The 24,728-nt window shown below is 48.5% G+C and overlaps 1 protein-coding gene across 1 annotated transcript; it reads right to left on the bottom strand.

Annotated features, from left to right (window-relative positions):
• Window positions 1-1,694: 1,694 nt before the first annotated feature.
• LOC144947522 (uncharacterized) lies at window positions 1,695-24,226 on the bottom strand. The gene is made up of 13 exons (XM_078876738.1): window positions 24,162-24,226; window positions 18,931-19,050; window positions 16,183-16,242; window positions 15,253-15,333; window positions 14,722-14,799; window positions 14,408-14,485; window positions 12,430-12,507; window positions 10,590-10,634; window positions 9,748-9,825; window positions 8,271-8,330; window positions 6,520-6,609; window positions 2,311-2,391; window positions 1,695-1,821 (listed from the first exon to the last, which is right to left on the bottom strand). The coding sequence occupies exons 2-13, from the start codon at window positions 19,007-19,009 to the stop codon at window positions 1,787-1,789; spliced, it is 843 nt and encodes a 280-aa protein (XP_078732864.1). The 5' UTR covers window positions 19,010-19,050; window positions 24,162-24,226; the 3' UTR covers window positions 1,695-1,786.
• Window positions 24,227-24,728: the final 502 nt, after the last annotated feature.

Genomic DNA, 24,728 nt, shown 5'->3' with positions numbered 1-24,728 from the left:
TATCTCGATGAGTCTCTATGGAGCTGTATGCATATCGATGCGTCTCTATGTGTCTTTGTGGGGCTCTATGTATCTCTACGTGTCTCTACGTATCGGTAAGGGTTTCCTACAGGGCCAAATCGCGTCGGGGTTGCAAGGCCACAGTCGCATGGCTGTCCCTTGTCTCTCGTCTCTTCTTCTACGAAAGGTTGCCGATTCCTGGCTTCACGCGGCACCGTTTAGGAATGCGTCGACCGCAGTATTAACACGCAGTCGTAGTTGTAGGGCTTTCACGACCAATGTTATCCATAATGATGATTTTTTTGCGTAAATATAAATGTGTCATTAAACCCGCCACCATCGCCACCAGCCGACACAGCCGAAAGGTGACGTTCATCACGTCAACAAAACGCCGCCAGTTTAGTGACCACTTGGGCTTGTGTGTGTGCGTGTGTATATGTTGCGGAGTAACGGTAGTGTAGCAGTGGTTAGCGCTACACTGCGCTACAAACCTTGGCGACCCGGGTTCGATTCCTGCTCACGGCCAACGCTGCGTGACGATCATCTGAACCGGCCTCTATAGGTGCTCACTAACAGCATTTGCCCCGACAGTCTGTTAAGGCTACGCGGGGGATATTCGTCTTGTCTTTGTTGCGGACTAAACCCACAGCGGCCACCGCGTTAAGCGAGGGCTTTCGGTGTAACGGGACCCATGAATCACGATTACTACGACACCACCACTATCACCACCACCACTATCACCACCACCACTATCACCACCACCACTATCACCACCACTGTGACCACCACCATTATCACCACCACGACTATCATCACCACCACCACTATCACCACCACCACTATCACCACCACTATCATAGTGCAAGTCTGTTCCGAAACGCGCAACTCCCAGCAGGGCGACCCGGGGAGAACGGGGGAGTTGGGGGTGGGGGGAGAGAGTGAGGGGAGAGAGTGAGGGGAGAGAGTGAGGGGAGAGTGGGGAGAGTGAGGGGAGAGTGAGGGGAGAGTGAGGGGAGAGTGGGGAGAGAGAGTGAGGGGAGAGTGGGGAGAGTGGGGGGAGAGTGGGGAGAGAGTGGGGAGAGAGAGTGAGGGGAGAGTGGGAAGAGAGAGTGAGGGGAGAGTGGGGGGAGAGAGTGAGGAGAGAGTGAGGAGAGAGTGGGGAGAGTGAGGGGAGAGTGAGGGGAGAGAGTGGGGAGAGTGAGGGGAGAGTGAGGGGAGAGAGTGGGGAGAGAGTGGGGAGAGAGTGGGGAGAGAGTGGGGAGAGAGTGGGGAGAGAGTGGGGAGAGAGTGGGGAAAAAGTGTGAGGGGAGAGTGGGGAGAGAAAGTGAGGGGAGAGTGGGGGGAGAGAGTGAGGGGAGAGTGGGGAGAGAGAGTGAGGGGAGAGTGAGGGGAGAGTGAGGGGAGAGTGGGGAGAGTGGAGAGAGAGAGTGAAGGGAGAGTGAAGGGAGAGAGTGGGGGGAGAGTGAGGGGAGAGTGAGGGGAGAGTGGGGGGAGAGAGAGTGGGGGGAGAAAGTGGGGGGAGAGATTAGGGAGAGATTAGGGGGAGAGAGTGGGGGGAGAGTGAGGGGGGAGAAAGTGGGGGGAGAGATTAGAGAGAGATTAGGGGGAGAGAGTGGGGGGAGAGAGTGAGGGGAGAGTGAGGGGAGAGTGGGTGGAGAGAGAGTGAGGGGAGAGTGGGTGGAGAGAGTAAGGGGGGAGAGAGTGGGGGGGGAGAGTGAGGGGAGAGTGGGTGGAGAAAGTGAAACGAGACTGGGGAGAGCTCGTTGTTGCTGTGTCGGTAATTTCTCTATGCGATTGGATTTCCCGGACGCTGGAAGGGACCTGTGGGGGAGAAGATAGAGCGGATGAGCGTTACGGGTTCATCACAAACACAAAGATCCCCCGTATATCCTGAATAGACTGTCTAGGTATGTACTGTTAGCGAGTAGCACCTATGAAGGCCGGCAGAGTGTCACACGAGGGGGTGGGTGGCCAACACCACGCCCGGCCATTTGTCTCCTCAAAGTTAATGTTTATCACTCATTCTAGATTTGAAGCTTCACTCACCTTGGGACTGTGGGCGGTGACAGTGGGGGTGTGGGCGGAGCCTGTGGTGGTGTAGGCGGAGCCAGTGGAGATGTGGGCGGAGCCAGTGGAGGTGTGGGCTGAGCCAGTGGGGTGTGGGCGGTGCCAGTGGTGTGTGGGCAGAGCAAGTGGGGAGTGTGGGAGGAGCCAATGGGGGTGTGGGCGGGGCCAGTTTGTGTGTGGGAGGAGCCAGTGGTGGTGTGGGCGGGGCTAATATGTTGTGGTTCTGCATGCGATGTCCCTTACCGGTCTTCTTATGCCGCATGTATAACAACACCCCTCCTCCGGCCACCACAAGCACCCCGACTACAGCTCCAACAATGATGCCTTTGGAGGAGACAGAGGTCGAGTTTGGAAGGGTTAGGTTGTTTGTATACACGCACTCAAGCTCACTCTCACTCACTCACTCTCACTCAACAACAACAGCCATTCAAAGTGGCGGTGATGTCACCATGGCGCTTGTGCCAGGCTAGGTGCACTTAAAGGCCACGTGAAGTATCGAACGCCCGCTGGCAGGAGGTCATGGGACAGACCCAGGTGCCATGGGTTGACTGACCATCTGTGCCCCCTACTGTGCTAACTTGCTGTATTTTAGCCTCCAGACACTCCGCTCATTGTGTAATGGGTTCAACTGAGTCGCAGACGTAGACTTGGAGGCAATACATTATTCAGTTCCAACACACGGGGTAACTTTCCCTTAACAAAATAACAACCTATGGTGGTGACCACCAGGCTAACTACACTAGTTACAACGTAACTGCTACTACGGACCGGGACCAACAGCTTCGGCCCGGGACCACGTGTTGGAGACTCGTTGAACGGAGAACGTAGACGAAGGTTTCTTCCAAGATGAACAACAACGCTGGTCCCTCTCGGGACCTGGCTTATATTCTCTGCGGCGTGGCCGGCTCCGCCCTTGGCCACGTCCACCTTCTAGAATCTTCGGGAAGGATCTGGGTCCCAATCACGTGACCACCTCTAGCCCCCTCTGGAGGCCCCTTTGTAGACTTAACTGGTCACGTGTCCTCCCGGGTCAACCAGAGTGCCATGGCTTCGAATAACCTCATCCTTCGGCCGGCACCCACACACCCTGTCCTGTATTGTCGGCACTGCACGCCAAGCGTGGTGCCATCTAGCGCAATCATTCAGCGCTCACTGGGTCCCTCTAGGACCGGTACCTCACCCACACCACTGTGGTATCCGCGATGTCACTACACCGCACGCCGTGCCCCTCTAGGGCCGGCACTGCACCCAGCATGTTGACATCTAGCGATGTAACTACAATTGTGAGCATCGCTCCTCTGCCCTCCGTTGTTGCTGCAAGGCGACTGCCTTCAATTGCCGAGAAACGTTATTCACGATCCTCCTCCACAGAGGCCGATCTTGACACCACTGGTGGCAGTCATCGGCAAGTCCACTCAGCTCCACATTCTCTTGTACCACATCGCTCCATCTCTTCTCGAGCCCATGCCGAAGATGTTCAATTATGGTGGTCCATGTTTGCAAACATAGAGAAGGGAGGGCATGGCCGTGGCCGAGAAGACTCGAAGCTTTGTGTGGAGCGACAGACCAGGTAGCTTCCACACAGCGTTACGCAGCCGATGAAAAGATAATGCCACTCGACTGATTCAAAGTGAGACCTCTGCTGTAAAACCGGAGCTGGTCATAAGCACACTAATTGGGTATGGAAAACTCTACACTATCTCCACAACTGCCCCATCACCAATGGGGATTTGAGGGGGTGGAGTTTCTGATGGTACAAAATACCCAGACACGTGCTTATTTTTAGTGGAGCTAAGAGTAAGGCCCCACCTCTTAGTGGTACGCTCCAGGTTCAGAAGCAGCGCCTCCAACTCCGCTTCTGAGTGAGCAGCAATCACCAGATCATGGTTGACCAATAGGGAGCCATCCCTTGACCACATCCGAGCATCAATCAGCCTCCCATTGCATCTGTATCAGATGGAGATTCCTCCAGGACAGCCATTGAAGGCTTCATGAAGCCGATTTTTTTTTCAAATAATGTGGGACCCAAAGGACATCCCTGTCACACCCCAAGGTGAAGAGGGAATGGCTCCGCCTCCCGGCCACGTCGTTTTACCTGGGCCTGCACACCATTGTGAAGGTTCTTAATGATTGTGAGCAGAGAGTAAGGGACTCTGAAAGCACGAAGAACAACCCAGAACCCAAGCCTATTCATGGTATTATAGGCCTTGACCAGGTCAATAAAACAGAGATGTAGGTCCTGTTGGAATTCCCGACACCTTTGCTGTAATATACGGACAGAAACATGGCATCTGTGTAAAACCGCCCTGGCCTGAAACCGCAATAGGGCTCTGCAAGCCTTTCCTCAGCGTGCCTGGCAAAGAAATATTGAATAATCCTTGCCAGGACCTTTCCCGGAACACTGAGGAGGGAGATGCCCCTGTAGTTGTTACAGTTTGTGCCTCCCCCTTCTTAAAGAGGGGGACCACCAGGGCATCCTTCCAATCCTGCAGAACCCATCCAGTGATCCAGACTGTTATTATGATGTCATGTAGGGAAGTTTGCACACAAACGCCACCCTCCCTCAGCATGTCGCTTCGGAGATCATCTCTGCCCACTGCTTTTCCTGGTCTTAGACTGGATCGCCTTCTGTACTTCCTCAATAGATGGCACTTCAGTGAGTCACTCACAGGGGGTGACTGATTATTCCAATATTTGAGGCACTACAGCCTCAGCAGGGTCATCCCCACTTTGCCCCATGATGTTTTCCAGGCTGAGGGATTTCCCCTCTCCTAAGACCTCACAAGAATACTTGTCAAATCTGCAAACCTGTTACTGGTTGTCAAAGATTGGATCACCTTTCTTTCTCTTTATGATGGTGATAGGTGTAGCGCTGCAAGTTACTTTTTTGATGAAATTAAAGAGTGGTGTGTTAGCGCAGGCTACTGAAGCAGACTTCATCTCCTTAGCAACCCGTGACCACCACGTACAGTAGAACCTCTGGTCACGAACGCTTCTGACCATGACCAAATCGGGTTCTGACTAAAGAATTCACAACATTTTTTAATCTGGTCACGAACACAAACTCGGGTGGCGATCAAACACGGCCACGGCCGATTTCCCCTTCCGCGCCATTTTTTTTTGTAAGCGCCAAATTTCCTGTTGTTTGTTTACAAACAACAGCGACCCACGTGTGGCCGCTTGCTCAGTCAGTCTCGCTTAGTAATCGGTCTCGGTCAGACGTGCGCTCATTCGCTGTGGACTCTGTGCAGTATTTTGTGTATTTTTGCATTAATTTTGCAATTAGCCATGGCCTCTAATCAAGTAAAGAGTGGTAATGTTGGTGAGAATAAGGTTTTAAAGAAAATTGAAATCTTGAAGTAAACGTTCATACGATATTACGGTGAATGCTTCTAAAAACAATACTGTACCCAAATATTACTGTTAACTTACTTTCAATAGAAACATGAATTGCTCATACGAAAATTATCTCTCTCTCAGAATCGACGAAACAATCATCTTGTTGAACGATTCTAAAACTTAACGCGGCAATGTTAGTTTTCTCTGTTGTTCAAGGTTTTCTCAGTGTTATTCAATGTTTTTACATTTAGTTTACTATTACACTGTGAATTCTATGGCATAATTAACTATTTTTGTGCTTAAAAATCTTTAAAAAACAATATTTCTATACAGTTCGTAGGAGTCTGGAACGGATTAATCGTATTTACATACAATCCAATGGGGTAAATAGGTTCGAATCACGACCAAATCGGGTTACGACCAAAGTTACGGAACGAATTATGGTCGTGACCAGAGGTTCTACTGTATCCTTGCAGCTCCACACGCCTCTCCAAACCTCCGAGCGAAGGCTATGGTAAGCCTCCTCATTCTCTGATGTGGGATGCTATAGAGTATAGACAATGAGAGTGGGCCTGTCACTTTTTCTCAGCCAGCTTGAACGCCTCCTCTGTCAGCCAGGGTCTCTGGGGAGGTATGTGCCGTGTACCTAAGGCAGCCATTGCAGCTGCATGAATCACAATCCTAAACCTTGCCCATTTCCCCTCCACATCCGGAGGAGTGGGGGACGATGCCAACCGCAGCTGCAAGCGATGATGAAATTCTTGCTTGCAACTTTCATCAGCTAGCTGAGACCAGGCCACTGTGGGTTTAAATGGAGTCCTGGATGTACACCCACCACCTGAGTGGAAGAATGGCAGATGGAGTCTCTCTCCCCTTGGTCGCGTGGATTTTTCTCCACGTCCTCGGGTTTTCTCCTCCACATTTAAAATGAGCATGCGTTCAGGTATTTAGCTGCTAAAAAAATATCCACATTATTATGATGATAAGCCACTTCATTGGGCTATTATTTGTGATAGCCAGTTCGCTTCTGAAAAAGAGCTACATAGCTGAAAGTGGGGCCTGGTAAAATATTTTTTAAAAATCAGATTGTGCTGCTGCTGCTGTCGAGCTCACCAATGGGGAAAGGTGCTGGTGCTGGGTGCTCTTTGATGCATTTCTGCAGCGTGTCCACACAGCCAGAGATGGATTTAATCTGCTCACACTCTGAGTGACGACACACACACATAAACGTCACCACCATCATCATCAACACCATCATCACCACTGAAAAAAAATAGGACCTTTTTGCCAGTATCAAAATATAAGAATTGGTTCTACCCTTTCTGGCAATAAAACAAATGTTAAGATGTTCAAACACCAAATAGAAACCTTTTGCAAGGAATCAAGTTTGCATTAATCACACACAGTACTTGCAAGGATGACAACTGCTGTGTTTGTTTCACCTGATGACGTTTGCTTGTGTTGCGATCGAAACGTCGTGATCTATTAATTTTCTATCTACGTGACTTTACCGAAAGAACCAAAGAGAATGGATTTTTGTAGTCACGAAAGCTTCAAATCAAGACCTACTGTTTTATTGCCAGAAAGGGTAAAACCTGTTCTTATCACCACCATCATCAACATCATCATCAACACCATTATCACCAGCATCATCAACATCATCAACAACATTATCATCACCATCAGCAACATCATCACCACCATCATCACCAGCATCATCAACATCACCGTCAAAACAAAATGACTATGGTTCTCGCCTTTGGAATAGCTTGCCTGAGGATCTGAGGGAAAGAAATCTTAAAACATACCTTTTTAGATTGGCTTTTAATTAGGATGCCTTTATTACGCGTTGATTGTGTATTTTATTATACTTTACGTTCATTATAATGTCATGTACTTTTTTTTATGTATCATTCTTATTGTTGTTTATATTGCATCAGTCGCTTAATTTAGTCCTGTTAAGCACTTTGTATTGCTTTGCTGCATGAATTGTGCGATATAAGTAAAGCTTGATTTGATTTGATAGTCTGAACAGACTAACACGTAGGCGACCAATATGATCCATAATACAGGATTTTTGGGTTAGATCGCATAAATATATAAATGTACGGCTATTTTAGCACACACAATGGGAAAAAAGTACGAGATTAATTTACTCGCATAATGCACATGCATAATGTACGTTGATTCATTAATACCCCCCCCCCCCCCCCCACTTTGCGACAGAAGAGCAAACAAGTGTTGTCATCACATTTACGCCTCTATTTAAGGAACAAAGCAGGTGGACTTCTCCACAAATCTGGCTGTCGCCTGATGAAGCTGGTTATAATTACTGGCAAAACGTCGTACTGTTGTGGCTTGGCTCTTCAACACACCGGTGTGCTGTACTAGTAACGAATTGGCATGTTTTGTTTACGTGACAAACCTTACTACTTGGCCGTGTCGGGTGGTGGCGGGTTTAACGACACATTTATATATGTGTGTGATCTAACCCAAAAAACTGTATTATGTCTGAACAGACTGTTAGGGCAAGTGCTGTTCGTGAGCACCTATGAAGGCAGGCATGACACTCAACGAGGAGGTGGGTGACCAGCACCACGCCCCGGCTGCCTTTGTCTCCTCAATTGTGAAGTTTACACACCACACCAGGTACTCTTTTGAGGCTGAGTCGACCTAGAGGAGGCCCATGATCAATTCACTGATGTTGACCTTGAATGGGAATCGAACTCGGGTTGCGGGGTTCATAGCACAGCGTGCTAACAGCTACACTACCGCTCCCCATAATATCATCATCACTGCCATTATTATCATCATTATTAAACTATATGCCCACAACTCTACACATGTCCCCATGCGTGGCTCACCATGCGGGTAGTCGACCGCTAGGTAGGCGCATTCCTTGAGACTGAACTTTCTCTTGGAACCTAAGAGAGAACAACGGGGAGACAGAGAGGGAGAGGGAGAATCAGATGTTAACTACCTCGCCTGGTATATTTGGAGTCTGTGTGTCTCTCTCTCCTCGTGGTGGTCACTGCATGGATTTTTGTCTCTGGGGCTTCCGGTTTTTCCCTCCACATTTAGAATCGACATCAAACGTGTTGAGTATTTGGCTGGTGCTATAGATTTCCACGTGATGATGATAAGCCACTTTGTATTGATAGACAGGTCGTTCTAAAAAAAGCTATATAAGTCAGTGGGCCTTAAAATAAAAATAGTTAATAGTTTGTTTTATTGATAGAGGATGAGAGAGGGAGAGAGAAGAGGAGAGAGGGGTGAGAGGGAGAGAATCAAACTCCGAGTCGAAGTGATTGATATTGTCAATCTCTTACAGTGAGGGAAAAAAGTATTTGATCCCCTGCTGATTTTGTACGTTTGCCCACTGACAAAGAAATGATCAGTCTATAATTTTAATGGTAGGTTTATTTGAACAGTGAGAGACAGAATAACAACAAAATCCAAAAAAACGCATGTCAAAATTTTTATAAATTGAATTGCATTTTAATGAGGGAAATAAGTATTTGACCCCTCTGCAAAACATGACTTAGTACTTGGTGGCAAAACCCTTGTTGGCAATCACAGAGGTCAGACGTTTCTTGTAGTTGGCCACTAGGTTTGCACACATCTCAGGAGGGATTCTGTCCCACTCCTCTTTGCAGATCTTCTCCAAGTCATTAAGGTTTCGAGGCTGACGTTTGGCAACTCGAACCTTCAGCTCCCTCCACAGATTTTCTATGGGATTAAGGTCTGGAGACTGGCTAAAATTATAGACTGATCATTTCTTTGTCAGTGGGCAAACATACAAAATCAGCAGGGGATCAAATACTTTTTTCCCTCACTGTATCACTGGGTTTCTGGTGGCCATCACTTTGACACCACCCACCCCTACCCCTACAGTGGGGGGGAGGGGAGGGGAGGGGAGGGGGGGGGAGGGGAAGGGGGAGGGGCCCAACCTGGAAGGAGTGATGCCTATACAGGAAGGGGTGGGGTCCAAACAGGAAGGAGTGGGGCTCAAACAGGAAAGGCTGTACATTTTTTAGTTTGATGCGATGGCGGAATTAAGGAATGATTTGCGCTCGCTTATTGTTGTGAGTGTTGCTCCTCTGCCCTCCACTGTAGCAGGAGGGCGACTGCCTCTAACTGCCCAGTAGCAGTGTCCTTCACGAACCTCCTCCACAGAGTCTCTGTGTTTGAAGAGACTCTATGTATGTAGAATCTCTGTGTATGTAGAGTCTCTGTATGGAGTAGTATCGGAATTTGGAGTCTCTCTATGACGAGACTCTATGTATGTAGAGTTTCTGTGTAGAGTTTTTGTGCGGAGGAGTCTCTGTGTAGTCTCCTCACCGGGGTTCTTTGCAATCTCCGAGTGGTGGGAGCTCAGGCAGTCCTCCACTCTCTGGAAGCACGTGTCGTAGGCACACTCTGCAGGGGGCACCACAACCTGCGTGAGTGTGTAGCGTGGGTGGGTGTGTGGGTGTGTAGTGTATATGATTGGGTGGGTGCGTGGGTAGGTGTGCACTGTGGGTGGGTGAGTGGGTGCATGGGTGGGTGTGCAGTGTGGGTGCGTGGGTGGGTAGATAGGTAGGTGTGTGGATGCTACATAGGTGTAAACCTCTGAACATCTGTAGGCCAGTCGCCACCATTGCTCTCTTTGTGTGTATCTCTGTGAGTCTGTGTATCTCTGTGTGAGTATTTGTTTCCCTGTGTGAGTCTGCATGAGTCTATGTATATCTGTGTGAGTCTGTGTGAGTCTGCGTGTATGTCTATGTGAATCTGTGTATCTCTGTGTGAGTCCGTGTGAGTCTGCGTGTATGTCTGTGAATCTGTGTATATCTGTGTGAGTCCGTGTGAGTCTGCGTGAGTCTGTGTAAATCTGTATGAGTCCGTGTGAGTCTGTGTGAGTCTGCGTGTATGTCTATGTGAATCTGTGTATATATGTGTGAGTCCGTGTGAGTCTGTGTGAGTCTGCGTGTATGTCTATGTGAATCTGTGTATATCTGTGTGAGTCCATGTGAGTCTGTGTGAGTCTGCGTGTATGTCTATGTGAATCTGTGTATCTCTGTGTGAGTCTGTGTGTCTTTGTGAGTCTGCGTGTGTATGTGTGTGAGTCTGTGTATCTGTGTGAGTCTGTGTGAGTCTGCATGTGTATGTGAGCCCGTGTGTGTCTGTGTGAGTTTGTGACTCACGCTCGGCCTCCTTGGTGATTGCGTCTTCGTTCAGCTCCTTTAAGGCTACAGATGCAGAAACCAGGGAGAACCATGAACACACATGGAGCCTGCAGCGACCATCGCCAAACACACCGTGACCCCTACTCACCCCTTTACTGTGACCCCTATCCCCTACCCTTCTCTATTCCCCCTGCACCCCTCTATCACGACCCCTATCCCTTACCCTACCCTTCCCTATCCCCCAGGTACCCCTCTATCATCACCACCTCCTCTATCCTGTACACTTCACGTTAAAAACCATGGTGCCAATTAGTGACTACTTCAGCACTAACCGGTTGTGTGCTGGAGAGTAAACCACCAACAATATTTACAATTCTAGTAACTATGACATTTCACTTGGTGTGATTACAACAACAACAATCAGCAGGTTCATCACAGCGATTAAGCCAGAATTATAAAGAAGTCTTCCTGTTTCAGTCTTAAATTGAGAGAGTAAAAGTGATGTAATCACTGTGAGCCTATCTGGTGTGAAGACCAGATTGTGGGTTAAAGTAGTCACATAAGTTACAATGGATCACATGAATCTAACAATATACAGTACAGTAGTCCCTCGGTTAACAGTCACATCGGGTTGACAGTTTTTGGGTTAACATTTCGCCTCTAATATTAACCCCATGGTTTCGACTTAATGTTACAAATGTTGACTAACCATAATAAGTTTACGTCACGCACAGTGGCGCCAATTTCGGCCAATCCAAGAGCTTTTAAGTGGTTGGTGAGCCATGCCCTCAGCCAATCAGCGACGCCATGGTGGTGGGATGTTAACTACCTCACCTGGTACACAGGAGGCTGTGGGTTAGATCCTGACCCTCTGATGCCTGTATATTTGGAGTTTGCCGTGTCTCTCTCCCTGTGGTCATTTAGATTTTTCTCCGGGTCCTCCGGTTTTTCCATCCACATTTAGAAATATGCATTTAGAGCATTGGCTGCTATAAATTTCGACGTGATAAGCCACTTCATTGAGCCATCAATTGTGATAGCCAGGTCGCTTCTGAAAAAGAGCTACATAGCTCAATGGGCCTTACCTGGTAAACTACAAATAGTTCAATTCTATTTATGAGCCATTTATACCTCGACTGGCTTTCTTTAATGTTATACGTTTTCTGTTTTGGCAGCGGAAACAGCTCTCTCTGGTGCAGACTCGGTAATTTTTTACTTAATTTTCAACTTATAAGTTACTTCGATTTTAATAGCTATTTTAGGTTGACAGGAGTTTTCATGGAACGGATAGAAAATGTTAGCAGAGCGACTTCTGTAACTATTATCGGTTGGGTTATTCACAGTTAATCAACATGCGGTGGATGCGTTTACATTTAGTTTGTTGTCCCTTCCCGCACCTGTGGGTGCTCCCACAGTGGATATTGGTATTCAATTTTAGCTACCTCGCCTGGTATGCAGGAGGTCATTGGTTCGATCCCGACCCTGACAATGCCTGCTGTATAATTTGCATGTCTCTCTCTCTCCCTGTGGTCGTGTGGATTTTCCTCTGGGTCTTCCAATTTTTACCTCCACATTTAGAATCGACATCAAGCATTCAGATTATTTGGCTACTGCTATACATGTACATGTCATCAGCCACTTCGTTGAGCTATTGTTCATGATAGGCAGGTCGCTTGTCTGAAAAAGAGCGACGTGGCTCAGTGAGGCCTTACACCTGGTAAAATAATATAAAAATCCGTTCATAGTTTATACAAAGAAGACAAAGATCCCCCCGTATAGCCTTTACAGACTGTTGTGGTGTGTTCCATTAGCATATCAGATGAACCCCACTTTGACACGAGGACCGACGTGCACCCACCGTGAGCTTCGATCCGGCGCTTCCATTCGCTCTCAAAGCACACCCGCTTATCCACCAGGTAGCCATTGTGCTTGCATGCTGCACAGACCGTCAGTAGCAGAACCACCACCACCATCATCATCATCAGTAGCAGAACCACCATAAACCATCATCGTCGTCATCAGTAGTAAAACCACCACTGCCATCCTGATCCATATCGGTAGCAGCACCATCACCACCATCTTGATCAATATCACCATCATTGTCCACATAAGTAGCAGAACCACCACCGCCATCACCACCATTGTCGTGATCAATATTACCATAATCTTCCACATCAGTGGTAGAACCATAAGACAAAGCTCCCCCGTATAGCCTAAACAGACTGTTTGGGCAAGTGCTGTTTGCAAGTTGCAGCACCTATGAAGGCCGGAATGGCACACGAGGGGGTGAGTGGCCAACACCACGCCCAGCCGCCTTTGTCGCCCCAGTGGCGATGTTTACATATCACACCAGGTACTCATTTGAGACTGAGTAGACCTAGGGGAGGCCCAGGACCAGTTCCAATAATCGTCACTGGTGTTGGTGGCCATGAGCAGGAATCAAACTCGGGTCGCCGGGTTCGTAGTGCAGCGTGCTAACTGCTACACTACCGCCATCACCATCATTGTCCACATAAATAGCAGAACCACCATCATTATCGAAGAATATAATAATAATAGGCTTCTGCCTCTCTGGCAATAACACAGGAGGTGTTTAAACATCAAATATAAACCTTTTGCAAGGAATTAAGTCTGCATTAACTGCACGAGCTTGTGGCAAAAGATGCAAACATGCTCTGGTAAATATATGATGCATTATCTTTAAAACTGATTGGCCTACACCAGAGACAGCCTTCTTTATAGCCTTGTCTCACTCCCAGTGTTAGACCAGAGAATGCCAAAATGTGAACAGTACAAAGGCAATGCAAGTATTATAGGATTCATCGGTTGAGCAATTGATCGTTGAGATACTGTCAAAAAGATTCCATAGATAATGTCATTATCGTGATGAATATTATCATCATCATTACCATCATTGTCCACAAGGTGGACTAGTCAAACCCCTCCCTCTATCCATTAGCCCCACCCACTTTTATATAGGCCCGCCAACTCCACAACATAGCCCCACCCAGTGTCCATGTATGGCAAGCCCTCACTTAGCACGTGGCAGTGTTTACACTGCAACGTGTTTTCGCAATAACGCGGTTCGTCCATCGAGGGAACACTTTTCGCGCAATGTGGAATGTGCGTGCCATTATAACGCGGAACTCACACACAGTTATAATGCTTGCACCATTTTCTGAGCGGTCGACGATGAGCCACTTGCTTGAGATGCACGGCTGAGCGGTATGGTGATAACAGTACGTGGGAACGATATCATAACATGCGACGGCGGCATACCCTCGGTTATTTGTCCTGCCATGTCACTGTGTGGCATGCGTATCAGCACATCGTTGTCGCGCCAAATTGTATCGTTACCACATTGTTTTAGGGGAAATCATATCTCCTTGACTCGGCTTTTTTGATAACGCATCCGCTACGGCCGCGAGCGCGCTAGAACAAGGACTGCGATTGTAATGAGCGACATGGCCACTTCCCTGTTCAATATAGCCACCACTGCCGCCCTACGCAAGATGTCCACCACCGCCACTGATCGGTCACCATCACCACTGGTGTAGGACAATTAGTTTAAAAGACAATGCATATATTATCAGAGCATGTTTTATTTGCATGTTTTTCCACAAGTGTGTATCATTAATGCAGACTTGATTCCTTGCAAAAGGTGTCTATTTGGCATTTGAACATCTTAGCACCTCCTGTTTTATTGCCAGAAAGGCTAAAACCTATTATTTTCACACTGCCTCTGCTGCCCTACACAAAATGGCCACCACCACTGCCTTGCCCTATGCAAGACGGCCACTGATACCTTGCTTTATGCAAGATGGCAAATGACGTACTTGTCAGTGCCTCCATGGAGCCACGCGAGTTGATGAGGCACTTCGAGTCGGTGTCGGTGAAGTGGTCGCCCTCGCACTCTGTAGGGGGGTGGGGAGCGCAAAGCGGCATCACGCGACCAGGTCAAGGGTCGCTGGGGTTGTGGGTCGACTGTGAGGGTTAGGGTTCAGGGATCGTGGATTAGGTGTGAGGGGTTTGGGGTGTCTGTTAAGGACGAGTGGTTGGGGTAGAAAGGTAGTGGTAGAGAGGTGGAAGGGTAGAGGGGTAGAAGGGTAGGGGTAGAGGGGTAGTGGTAGAAATATAGAGGGGTACTGACGTTCTTCTGTACTGAGGTACTTGTTGAGTGGTGATTCACACTCCTTTCGGGTAAGCATACACTGTTCCATCTGACAGTCTGTAAGAAAAACATCACCACCATCAGCACCACCACCATCAACAACAACCGCCATTAGCCACTAAGTGGCGGTGACGTCACCACATAAAGTGTCGAATGCTCGCTGGCAGGTCACGGGACAGACCCAGATGCCACGGGTTGACCGACGAAGATGACTGGCAGATGCACCACCTGTGCCCCCTACTGTGCCAACTTGATGGTTTTTAACCATGGTGCTCTGCTTGTTGTGTCACTCATTTGCCCTCCTACTGTCCATTAGCATCCTTCACGAGCCTCCTCCATAGATGCCGATCTTGACACCGTTGTAACCGGTCATTGGCAAGTCCACTCAGCTCTACATCCTCCCCTACCGCATCATTCCACCTTTTCTCCAGCCCATATCATAACCACCACCATCATCACCACCATCATCACCAACATCACCACAACCATTGTCATCACAGAGGCACTTACTTGAGATGTCGTCAGCCGTCTGTTCGGTGTTCTTGGCAGTGCAGATGATACTGGCATTGAGGCACTTCGCGTACTTGCAATCTGCATTGAAACGGATCACAAACCAGATACTATGCCAGATGACAAGCCAGATCACAGACCAGATTATGCAGCGTATCACTCACGTACCAAATCCCACACCAGACAAAGTCAAATCACGGATCATATTTCAAGCCAGATCACAGACCAGATTACAAGTCAGATTCCAAACCAGATCACAGACCAGATTACAAGCCAGATCACAGAACATATCACTGACCAGATCACAGACCAGACCAGAAGGCAGATCACAGACTAGATCACGAACATACCAGATCACAGACCAGATCACTCATGAACAGACTAGATCTTAGACCAAATACAAGTCAGATCACAGACCAGACTAGAAGGTATATCACAGACCAGATCACTCATGAACAGACCAGATCTTAGACCAAATACAAGTCAGATCACAGACCAGACTAGATGGCAGATCACAGACCAGATCACTCAGACCAGATGACAAACCAGATGACAAGTCAGAGCATAGACCAGACAACTCACAGACCAGATCACAGACCAGATTACAAGTCAGATCACTGACGATATCACTAACAGACCAGATAACAAGGCAATTCACAAACCAGATCACTGACTAGATTACAAGTCAGATCAAAGACCAGATCACAAACAGACCAGATCATAGACGAGATTACAAGTCAGATCACAAACCAGATCACTGATCAGATGATAGACCAGGTTACAGAACAGATCACAGACCAGATCACTGACCAGATCACATACCAGATCACGAACAGACCAGAGCATACACCAGATTACAAGTCAGATCAACAGACCGGACCGCTCGCCCACACACCCACATGCATGCACGCGCGCGTCTGCTGTCCTGACCGTGGATTTCTTTGAGAGAAAACCCGCACTTGCGTTTGATTTCTTCATCACTCAGTTGATCTGTGTGAACACAGCACAGGAGTTAAACACACGTGTACACACAAGGGCATAGATACCCATTGAGGTGTTAACAGACTGTTTGGGTAAGTGCTGTTAGTGAGTAGCAGCAGCTATGAATGCCAGCACAGCACACGGGGTGTCCAGTTCCACACCCGGCCGCCTTTGGCTCTCCTTTGATGATGTTTAGGACACACTGCACCAAGTACTCATTTTAGGCTGAGTTGACATAAGGAAGGTCCAGGACCGATTCAGATAATCGTCACCAGTGTTGGTCGTGAGTGGTAATTGAACAACAACAACAGCCGCCATTTGTCACTAAATCATGGTGATGTCACCACGGCACCTGTACCAGGCCAGGTACATGTGAAGTGTGGCAGGATCTCTACTGGCAGGTCACGGAACAGAGCCTGCAGGTGTTATGGGTTGACTGAAATGACTGGCAAATAAACCACCTGTGCCCCCTACTCTGCCAACTTGCTGTGTTTTAGCCGACGGGCACTCCCTTCATTGTTGCGAGCGTCGCTCCTCTGCCCTCCATTGTTGCTGGAGGGGGACTACCTCCAACTGCCCAGTAGCGTCCTTCACGAGCCTCCCGTACATAAGGCGATATTGACACTGCTGGTTCCGGTCATCGGGTAGTTCACTCAGCTTAATATCCTCCTCTACCACATCAGCTACATCTGTTCTCTAGCCCGTGCTGCGCCCAGTTAGCCCCCTCTATGCGGCCAAACAGAAGCTGCTTGGGCTGTGATGGCTGGGCATGCGGGCTACATGACCAGTCAACTCAGTTGCCTACCAGAAGAGCTTACCGATGGAACTGTTCCATTAGGGGGGTCCACGTTTCGCAAGCATAGAGAAGGGAGGGCATGACTGTGGCCGAGAAGACCTGAAGCTTCATGTGGAGCGACAGACTAGATAGGTTCCACACAGCATTACACAGCTAATGAAAAGATAATGCCGCTCAACTGATCCGGAGTGAGACCTCTGCTGTCAAACCGAAGCTGGTCATAAGCACACTGCCCAGGTATGGAAACCTCTCTACTCCCTCCACAACTACTGCATCATCAATAGGCCGTTGAGGGGGTGGAGTGTTTGATGACTACAAATACCGAGGCAGGTGCTTAGTTTTGGTGGGACTGATGATAAGACCCCACCTATCTATTTAAAAACATTTTTACCAGGTCAAGAAACCTGCCCACAAATGATAGCTCAACGAAGTGGCTTATCAAGTGGAAAAAGCCAAAACCTCTCAAGGTATGTTTAATTTGTAGGGGAAAACCAAAGGACTCTTAGAAACAACACTCGACCACGGGGAGAGAGGCATGTAAACTCATACTCCAAATATACCGGCATCAGGGTCTCGGGATCGAACCCGCGATTACCATGGCACCACTTTTTAGTAGTACGCTCCAGGTTCAGCAGCAGCACCTCCAACTCCTCTGAGTGTGCAGCAATCACAACATCATCAGCATACATAACATGGTGGACCAATAGGGAGTAATTCCTGGACCGCACCTGGGCATTAATCAATCTCCCATTGTACCATATGGAAAGTCCTCTGGTACAGCCATAGAAGGCTCCTTGAACTACGTCGTCAAAAAATATTTTAATTCATTTAGGAGCCAAAGGATATCCCTGTCCCACCCCAAGGTGAACAGGGAATGGCTCTGACTCCTGGCCACATAGCTTTATCTGGGACTGCCCACAATCAACAAGGTCCATAATGATTGTGAGCAGTGAGTCAGGGACCCCTAAAACACGAAGAACAACCTAGAGCCCTACCCAGGTCAATAAAGCAGAGATGGAGGTCCTGTTGGAATTCCCTAGACCTCTGCTGTAGCAAAAAGACAGAAAATATGGCATCTGTGACGAACTGCCCTGAAACCACATTGCAGCTCTGCAAGCCTCTCCTCAGTGTGCCTTGCAAGGGGGCGATGTTGAATAATCCTTGTCAGGATCTTTCCCGGAAGGCCTGCAAAGGGAAATGATGGGGTGGGTGGCCAACACCATGCCCGGCCGACTTTATCTCCCCAATGGTGATGGTTTTACACACTGCACCAGGTACTCATTTGAGGCTGAGTCGACCTCAGGGAGGCCCAGGACTGATTCAGATTTTCGTCATTTGGTGTTGGTTTCCGTGTGCGGGAATCAAACTCGGGTATCTGCCGAGTTTATAGTGCAGCACACTTACCACTGCACCACCGCTCCCCACACGGGTACACAAAACAAAGAAACAAAGATCCCCTGTATAACCTTAACAGACTGTAGGGGCAAGTGCTGTTAGTGAGCACCTATAAAGGCCGGCACAGCACACGAGGGGGTGGGTGGCTACCACCGCGCCCGACCGCCTTTTTCTCCCTAGTGGCGATGTTTACACATCACATCAGATACTAATTTGAGGCTGAATCGACCTAGGGGAGGCCCAGGACCGGTTCAAATAATCGTCACCGCTGTTTGTCGTGAGCGGGAATCGAACCCGGGTCGCCAGGTTCATAGTGCAGCGCGCTAACCGTGACACTACTGCTCCCCACACATGTACACACACACGTGTACACACACGTGCACACACACACATTTACACACGTGTATATATACACATACACGTGTACACACACACATCTACACACACGTGTACACACTTGGCTACACATGGTGACTATTCACAGAGGTATCCTCCCGTCATCTCACCACTCTGAGCTGTGATGGAACAAACGATGGTGAGCAAGAGTAGGGTGAGGAGATACAGAACATCTCGAGTAGGGGCCATGGCTTCTCCACTCAGTTTCAATCCTCGTGCGACCAATGGACCTGCAGGAGACACGGGTTGGAGGAGACATGGGGACGAGGAGACACGGGGAGAAGGAAGAGACACAGGGTGGAAGAGACACGGTATTGTATACATGCCTTTTCCCAATTTTTTTTATTAAGCGTGATATTGCCTATTTTTAATGTAATAGTTCTTTTTTTCACGTCTGGATTTAGCGAGTTCTAAAAAAAAACGCAGTAACGGAAGCCTGTGAACTCCTTCCTTGAGACAACAAAGGCCAAAGGAGCACCCCCTGCTGCCTCGCCCTCACATAAAGAGACTGGCATCTGGAGGTTAATTATCCACAAGCTTTGGCTTGGAAAAGTTGTAAAGTTGGATAGACCACCACCTCATGGGAATCTTTTCAAACATCATGAGATTAAACGTTCAAGTTCAAGTTCATTTATTAGGTATAGCCCTGTGAGCCATTCGGCTCTTGAATTGGGTGCAACCGCAACAAACAAAAACAAAAACATGAACAAAAAACATCTTAAAGTGAATAACGTTAACTTGATGATATAATGTATATGATGATGAAGCTCAGATCAAAATGTTTAATATGACTATTTTTGTATACTTTTTATTCACAATTACTATTATGCCATATAATCTGGGATAAGCAGGTAAAAAAATCGAACCTGGATCTTGTTTGCTCATGATTTTGGAAATATTTTTAGTGACCCCTGCTATGTATGGCAAGGTGATGGTTTTGATTGGGTCCTCAGATGGTTCTTTCCCAACAGTTGGGATTATAGCTTTACGGATTGTGTAGTCTGAATATCCAATCATCTTGAGAGCTTGGTGTACGTATTCCAGTTCACATGAAATTCGTGATTTGATCCCATCTGTGAAAGATGTGATCCCTGACATGTAATACCCCGGCGTCTACAAACTAAGCTGTGTCTGCGGCAGTAGTTACATTGGGGAAACCAAGTGACATAACTCGGACCGTGTTCGTGAACACAAGGCAGATCTGAAACACGGTAGGACCAATACCTCGGCCGTGGCTGATCATTGTTTTAATGCGGTGGGCTCACACGACATTGACTTCTCTAAGACCAAGGTACTTTGCAAGCCCACTGGCTATCAACAAAGATTCGTTCATGAAGCCATCCATATATATAGACACAGACACAATTTCAACCGAGAAGATGGGTACAAACTGAGAAATCATTGGAAGGACGTTATCAACCAGTTTAAGTCATAACTGGCTGTGATGTTCCCATCCTACCACCTTCTGATGTTAGTTGTGCTTTACGCCTATCTCAAACTTGCGCTTTCACAGGATTCACACCAACACAGCCACTCTGCGTGCCGATTACCCCCCAGTTGCGGCTTTGCGATTTCCCATTAACGTGCTAATCTCTCATTAACATGCTAATTTTCACCTGGCAGCCTTTTGATTGGTGGAAAACCAACAACCGTCGGGTTGGCTGTCCACAATTTGCATTAACATTGGCTGCTGACATTTGGGCGATGCCCATTTCAAGCGCTTATATAGAGTTTGCCTTTGGAAGCTAACCCCCCTTTTCGTGAAGACCACCGCTTGTGTTGCGATCGAAACGTCGTAGTTTTTTGTTATTTCCTTTGGACCTTTCTACGTGACTTTACCGAAAGACCCAAAGAACATGTTGTCCAAGCTATAGGCTGTAAAAGTTCTGTGGTCCAAGTGACTGATAATCTAATGATAAGGGTTTTGATGAGTTCTGGAGAGTGAGCGAGGAGCAATGATGATCGGCGCACAGCAGGAGACCTCCCGAGGGAGGGTGGGGGGGTACCGAGGGTATTCGCACAGCAAACTATTCCCGGCTGCGTGCTGGAGCAAGTGCCATGACATACAGCTGCTCTTGAGCTGCAAGCGCTGGGCCAGCGCCACAGAGCAATCCAGCTGCTGACAAGGAATGAGTAGCAGCGAGCAGCTGAGTCGCAAGCCAACTGCAGCGGTGGACAAAGCCTACTAATCAACGCTCCCTGGTAGGATACAGAGAAGACGGAAGACGAACACTGACCCCCACACGCATCCTTCACGTGGCCACACAGTTCACAGGTGGTGACGCCACCTCGTGCAAGGATCGCACGGGAACTAACTCGTATCGCACTTTACATCATAACTGGTGGACCGTGTATAATGATTGCAACCGTGATACACAAATCCACGGTATCGGGATGAATACTATCGTTGAGATAGTAGCTGTTGTTTTCTTTTAATCACATATTACTAATTCGATTGTTGATGTTCTTCTAAACATTTTATAAGCATTCAATTTATGAACCCATATGCCTGCATGAATACGATGATTTTTCAATGAGCTGTTTTTTTATTATTTTAATCACATAATCTTGCAAATCTGATCGTTGATTCCTCTAAACATTTGACAAGGATATTTTTTTGAACACATATGCTGACATTGATACTGTTGTTGTGGGTTAGCCTGGAAGTATTATTTGATAACGTGATCGTGAGATCCGATTGTTGATGCTTCTGACTATTTGATATGCGTAGTTTTTGGACACGCATTCCGTACGAATATTGCTATTTTAGAGTCTGCCTATCGCTTTATTTTTCATAACATGATGGTGAATATTAGACAATATTTGTTTTTTGTTATTGAATACGGATTGATGAGCACGTATATTTGTAGTGCCTGAAAATACGCTCCACACGCGAGAGTGGGTGTACGCACGCGCGGAGTACAGTGGGAGAAAACGAGGTCGAGGGTGTTGTTGTCGTTAGGCGTAGGGAGGTCAGAGACGAGTAGGGGGCAACTAAGGACACAGGGCGCTGATTGGCTTGGAGTTGTTGTTGCCCAAAGGTGGTGCCGCGCTGTCTGAAGACAGTAGCAGGTGGTAAGGGGTGATTAAGGACGCAGGGCACTGATTGGCCGAGAAGTTGTCGCTAAGTGGCGCCGCATTGTCTGGAAAAACATGGCAGGTGCCAGCGGGGGCTGGGGGCGAGTGGCGTCGTGGGGGATGCCTCAGATTAATTGAAGATTAATTGGCTGGGGGATAAAGAGAGGGGGTTTTGGAACAGATGGGAGTTCGCTCCTGGGAGGAGACGGAGGATGTTGGAGTTGAAGCAGCGGAGCTAGTAGCAGTGGAGAAGTGTAGGGTAGCAGTGGTAAGGTATAAGGTAGCAACTGAGATGCCAGCAGAAGCGGCTGGGGTGTGGCGGAGAAGCTGATAGAGATGCGGCTGAGTGTGACGGGAGAGTCGATAAAGAGCGGCTGAACTGTGACGGGGAGAGTGGAGAGGACAGTCGACGGAGAGACGCGGAGCGAGCGAGGCCGGCGGAACGCGGCGAGCGAGCGGAGAGCGCGGAGGAGGAATGTTGATCGGTGTTAGCTGGAGGATTGTCGTGTCAAGTCGAGCACTACATATTTGCATGGGTACTGTCGTTGCTATTAGTTCCTGATGATAAGAGGTTGATGCTAGAGTAAGTGAGATTAAAGTTGCTTAGATTAAAAACAAGTTCCGAGTGCTTCTTTCCTACATTTGTGCATCATTGTCGTTATGACGAACTGTATCATGCGGTGAGATCTGAATCCCAAGATCTGACATAATTACACACTTAATAATTGTTCAAGCGAGAAGAGGGGGAGACGCGGGGGAGACGCGGGGAGGTGAGATAGACACGGAAAGAAGGAGACACAGGGAGGAGGAGACACGGGGAGGAGACACAGGGAGGAGAGAGACACGGGGAGGAAACACGGGGAGGAGAGAGACACGGGGAGGAGGAAGAGACACGGGGAGGGGACACGGAGTGGAGGGGGAGGAGGAGACACGGGGAGGTGGAAGTGGAGGAGTGGGGGGGGATGCGGAAGTGAAGGATGCCAGTGGTCAGAGTGAGAGCAAAGTCGTGGCTGGGCGATTTCCCTTCCGCTGCCCGACTGTGGGAACTTTGGACAGGAAAACGGCCGAGGGCTGTGACCCCCACGGCCTCTCTGCACCGCGATGGGGGAGACAACGTTGGAACAACGTTGCATTAACTTTGGCCCAATGCTCCCAATCACTTGCCAATGTTGGTCTAACGTTGGACGAACGTTGGACCAATGCTTCCCATCACTTGCCAATGTTGGTCTAATGTTAGACCTACGTTGGACCAATGCTTCCAATCACTTGCCAATGTTTGTCTAACGTTGGACGAACGTTGGACCAATGCTTCCAATCACTTGCCAATGTTGGTCTAACGTTGGACCTACGTTGGACCAATGCTTCCTGTCACTTGCCAATGTTTGTCTAACTTTGGACCAACGTTGGACCAATGCTTCCAACCACATGCCAATGTTGGTCTAACGTTGGACCGACGTTGGACTAACGTTGGGCCAATGATCTGTCCAATAATGCATGTTTACCGAGGTTACAATGCAGTTATTAATCGTTCAAAATAGATTTTACACAGCAAAGACAAATGTCCCCCGTATAGCCTCTAACAGACTGTTGGGGCAAGTGCTGTTAGCGAGCACCTATGAAGGCCGGCATGGCACACGAGGGGGGTGGGTGGCCAGCACCACGCCCGGCCGCTTTTGTCTCCCCAGTAACGATGTTTACTGCACACCGCACCAGGTACTCATTTGAGACTGAATCGACCTAGGGGAGGCCCAGGACCGATTCAGATTATCACTGCCACTGCTATCAAACTCGGGGCTTTCCCCAGTTTGTAGCGCAGCGTTGTGCTAACCGCTGCGCCACCGCTCCCCCGCGACACGCACAGACTCACATAGACAGACACACACAGACAAACTCACATAGACACTCACACAGACACACACAGACAGACTCACACAGACAGACACACATAGACACTCACACAGACAGACACACACAGACTCACACATACAGACTCAGACTCACACAGACTCACATAGACACTCACACAGACTCACATAGACACTCACACAAACAGACACTCACATAGACACTCACACAGACAGACTCACACAGACAGACACACACAGACTCACCTAGACACTCACACAGACTCACACAGACTCACATAGACACTCACACAGACAGACTCACATAGACACGCACACATACTCACACAGGCACACACAGACTCACATAGACAGACTCACATATACTCACACGGACAGCCCCACACATTCATTCTCACCTTGTCTATCTCTCCCCGTGCTCTGAGCTCAGAAGGGGATTTCCAAGACTAATTCATCTCAGCCCCCCCTTGCCTCTCGGGCTGGAATGGACTCGCCCGCTCTGACGCGTACCCAGAGACAGCGCTGCTGGATCAATCCACTGCGATAGGGGAGGGACGGGGGGTTATTACGTCAAGAATGAGAATCGTCACTTCTAAAAACCTGCGGGAGTGATGGTTTGTGGGCGTGTCTAGGTGATGTGTGTCTTGCGGTGTTGTGCGGGGGAGCGGTGGCGCTGCGGTTAGCGCGTCTGCGCCACGAATCCGATAGTGACCCGAGTTCGATTACCGCTCACGGCCACCACCGGTGATGAATATCTGGACCTCCCCTAGGTTGACTCAGCCTCAAATAGGTACCCGGTGCGGTGTGTGGTGAATATTGCTATTGGGGAGACAAAGCCGGCTGGGCGCGGTGGTAGCCACCCACCCCTCCTGTGCCGTGCCGGCCTTCATAGGGGCTGCTCGCTAACAGCACTTGCCCCTACAGTCTGTGGAGACTATATGGGGGATCTTTGTTGTGGCACCTGG

This window comes from Lampetra fluviatilis, chromosome 45, assembly GCF_964198595.1.
Source record: "Lampetra fluviatilis chromosome 45, kcLamFluv1.1, whole genome shotgun sequence".
NCBI classification, from domain to species: Eukaryota; Metazoa; Chordata; class Hyperoartia; order Petromyzontiformes; family Petromyzontidae; genus Lampetra; species Lampetra fluviatilis.
This window is presented reverse-complemented; position numbering and strand designations above follow the sequence as displayed.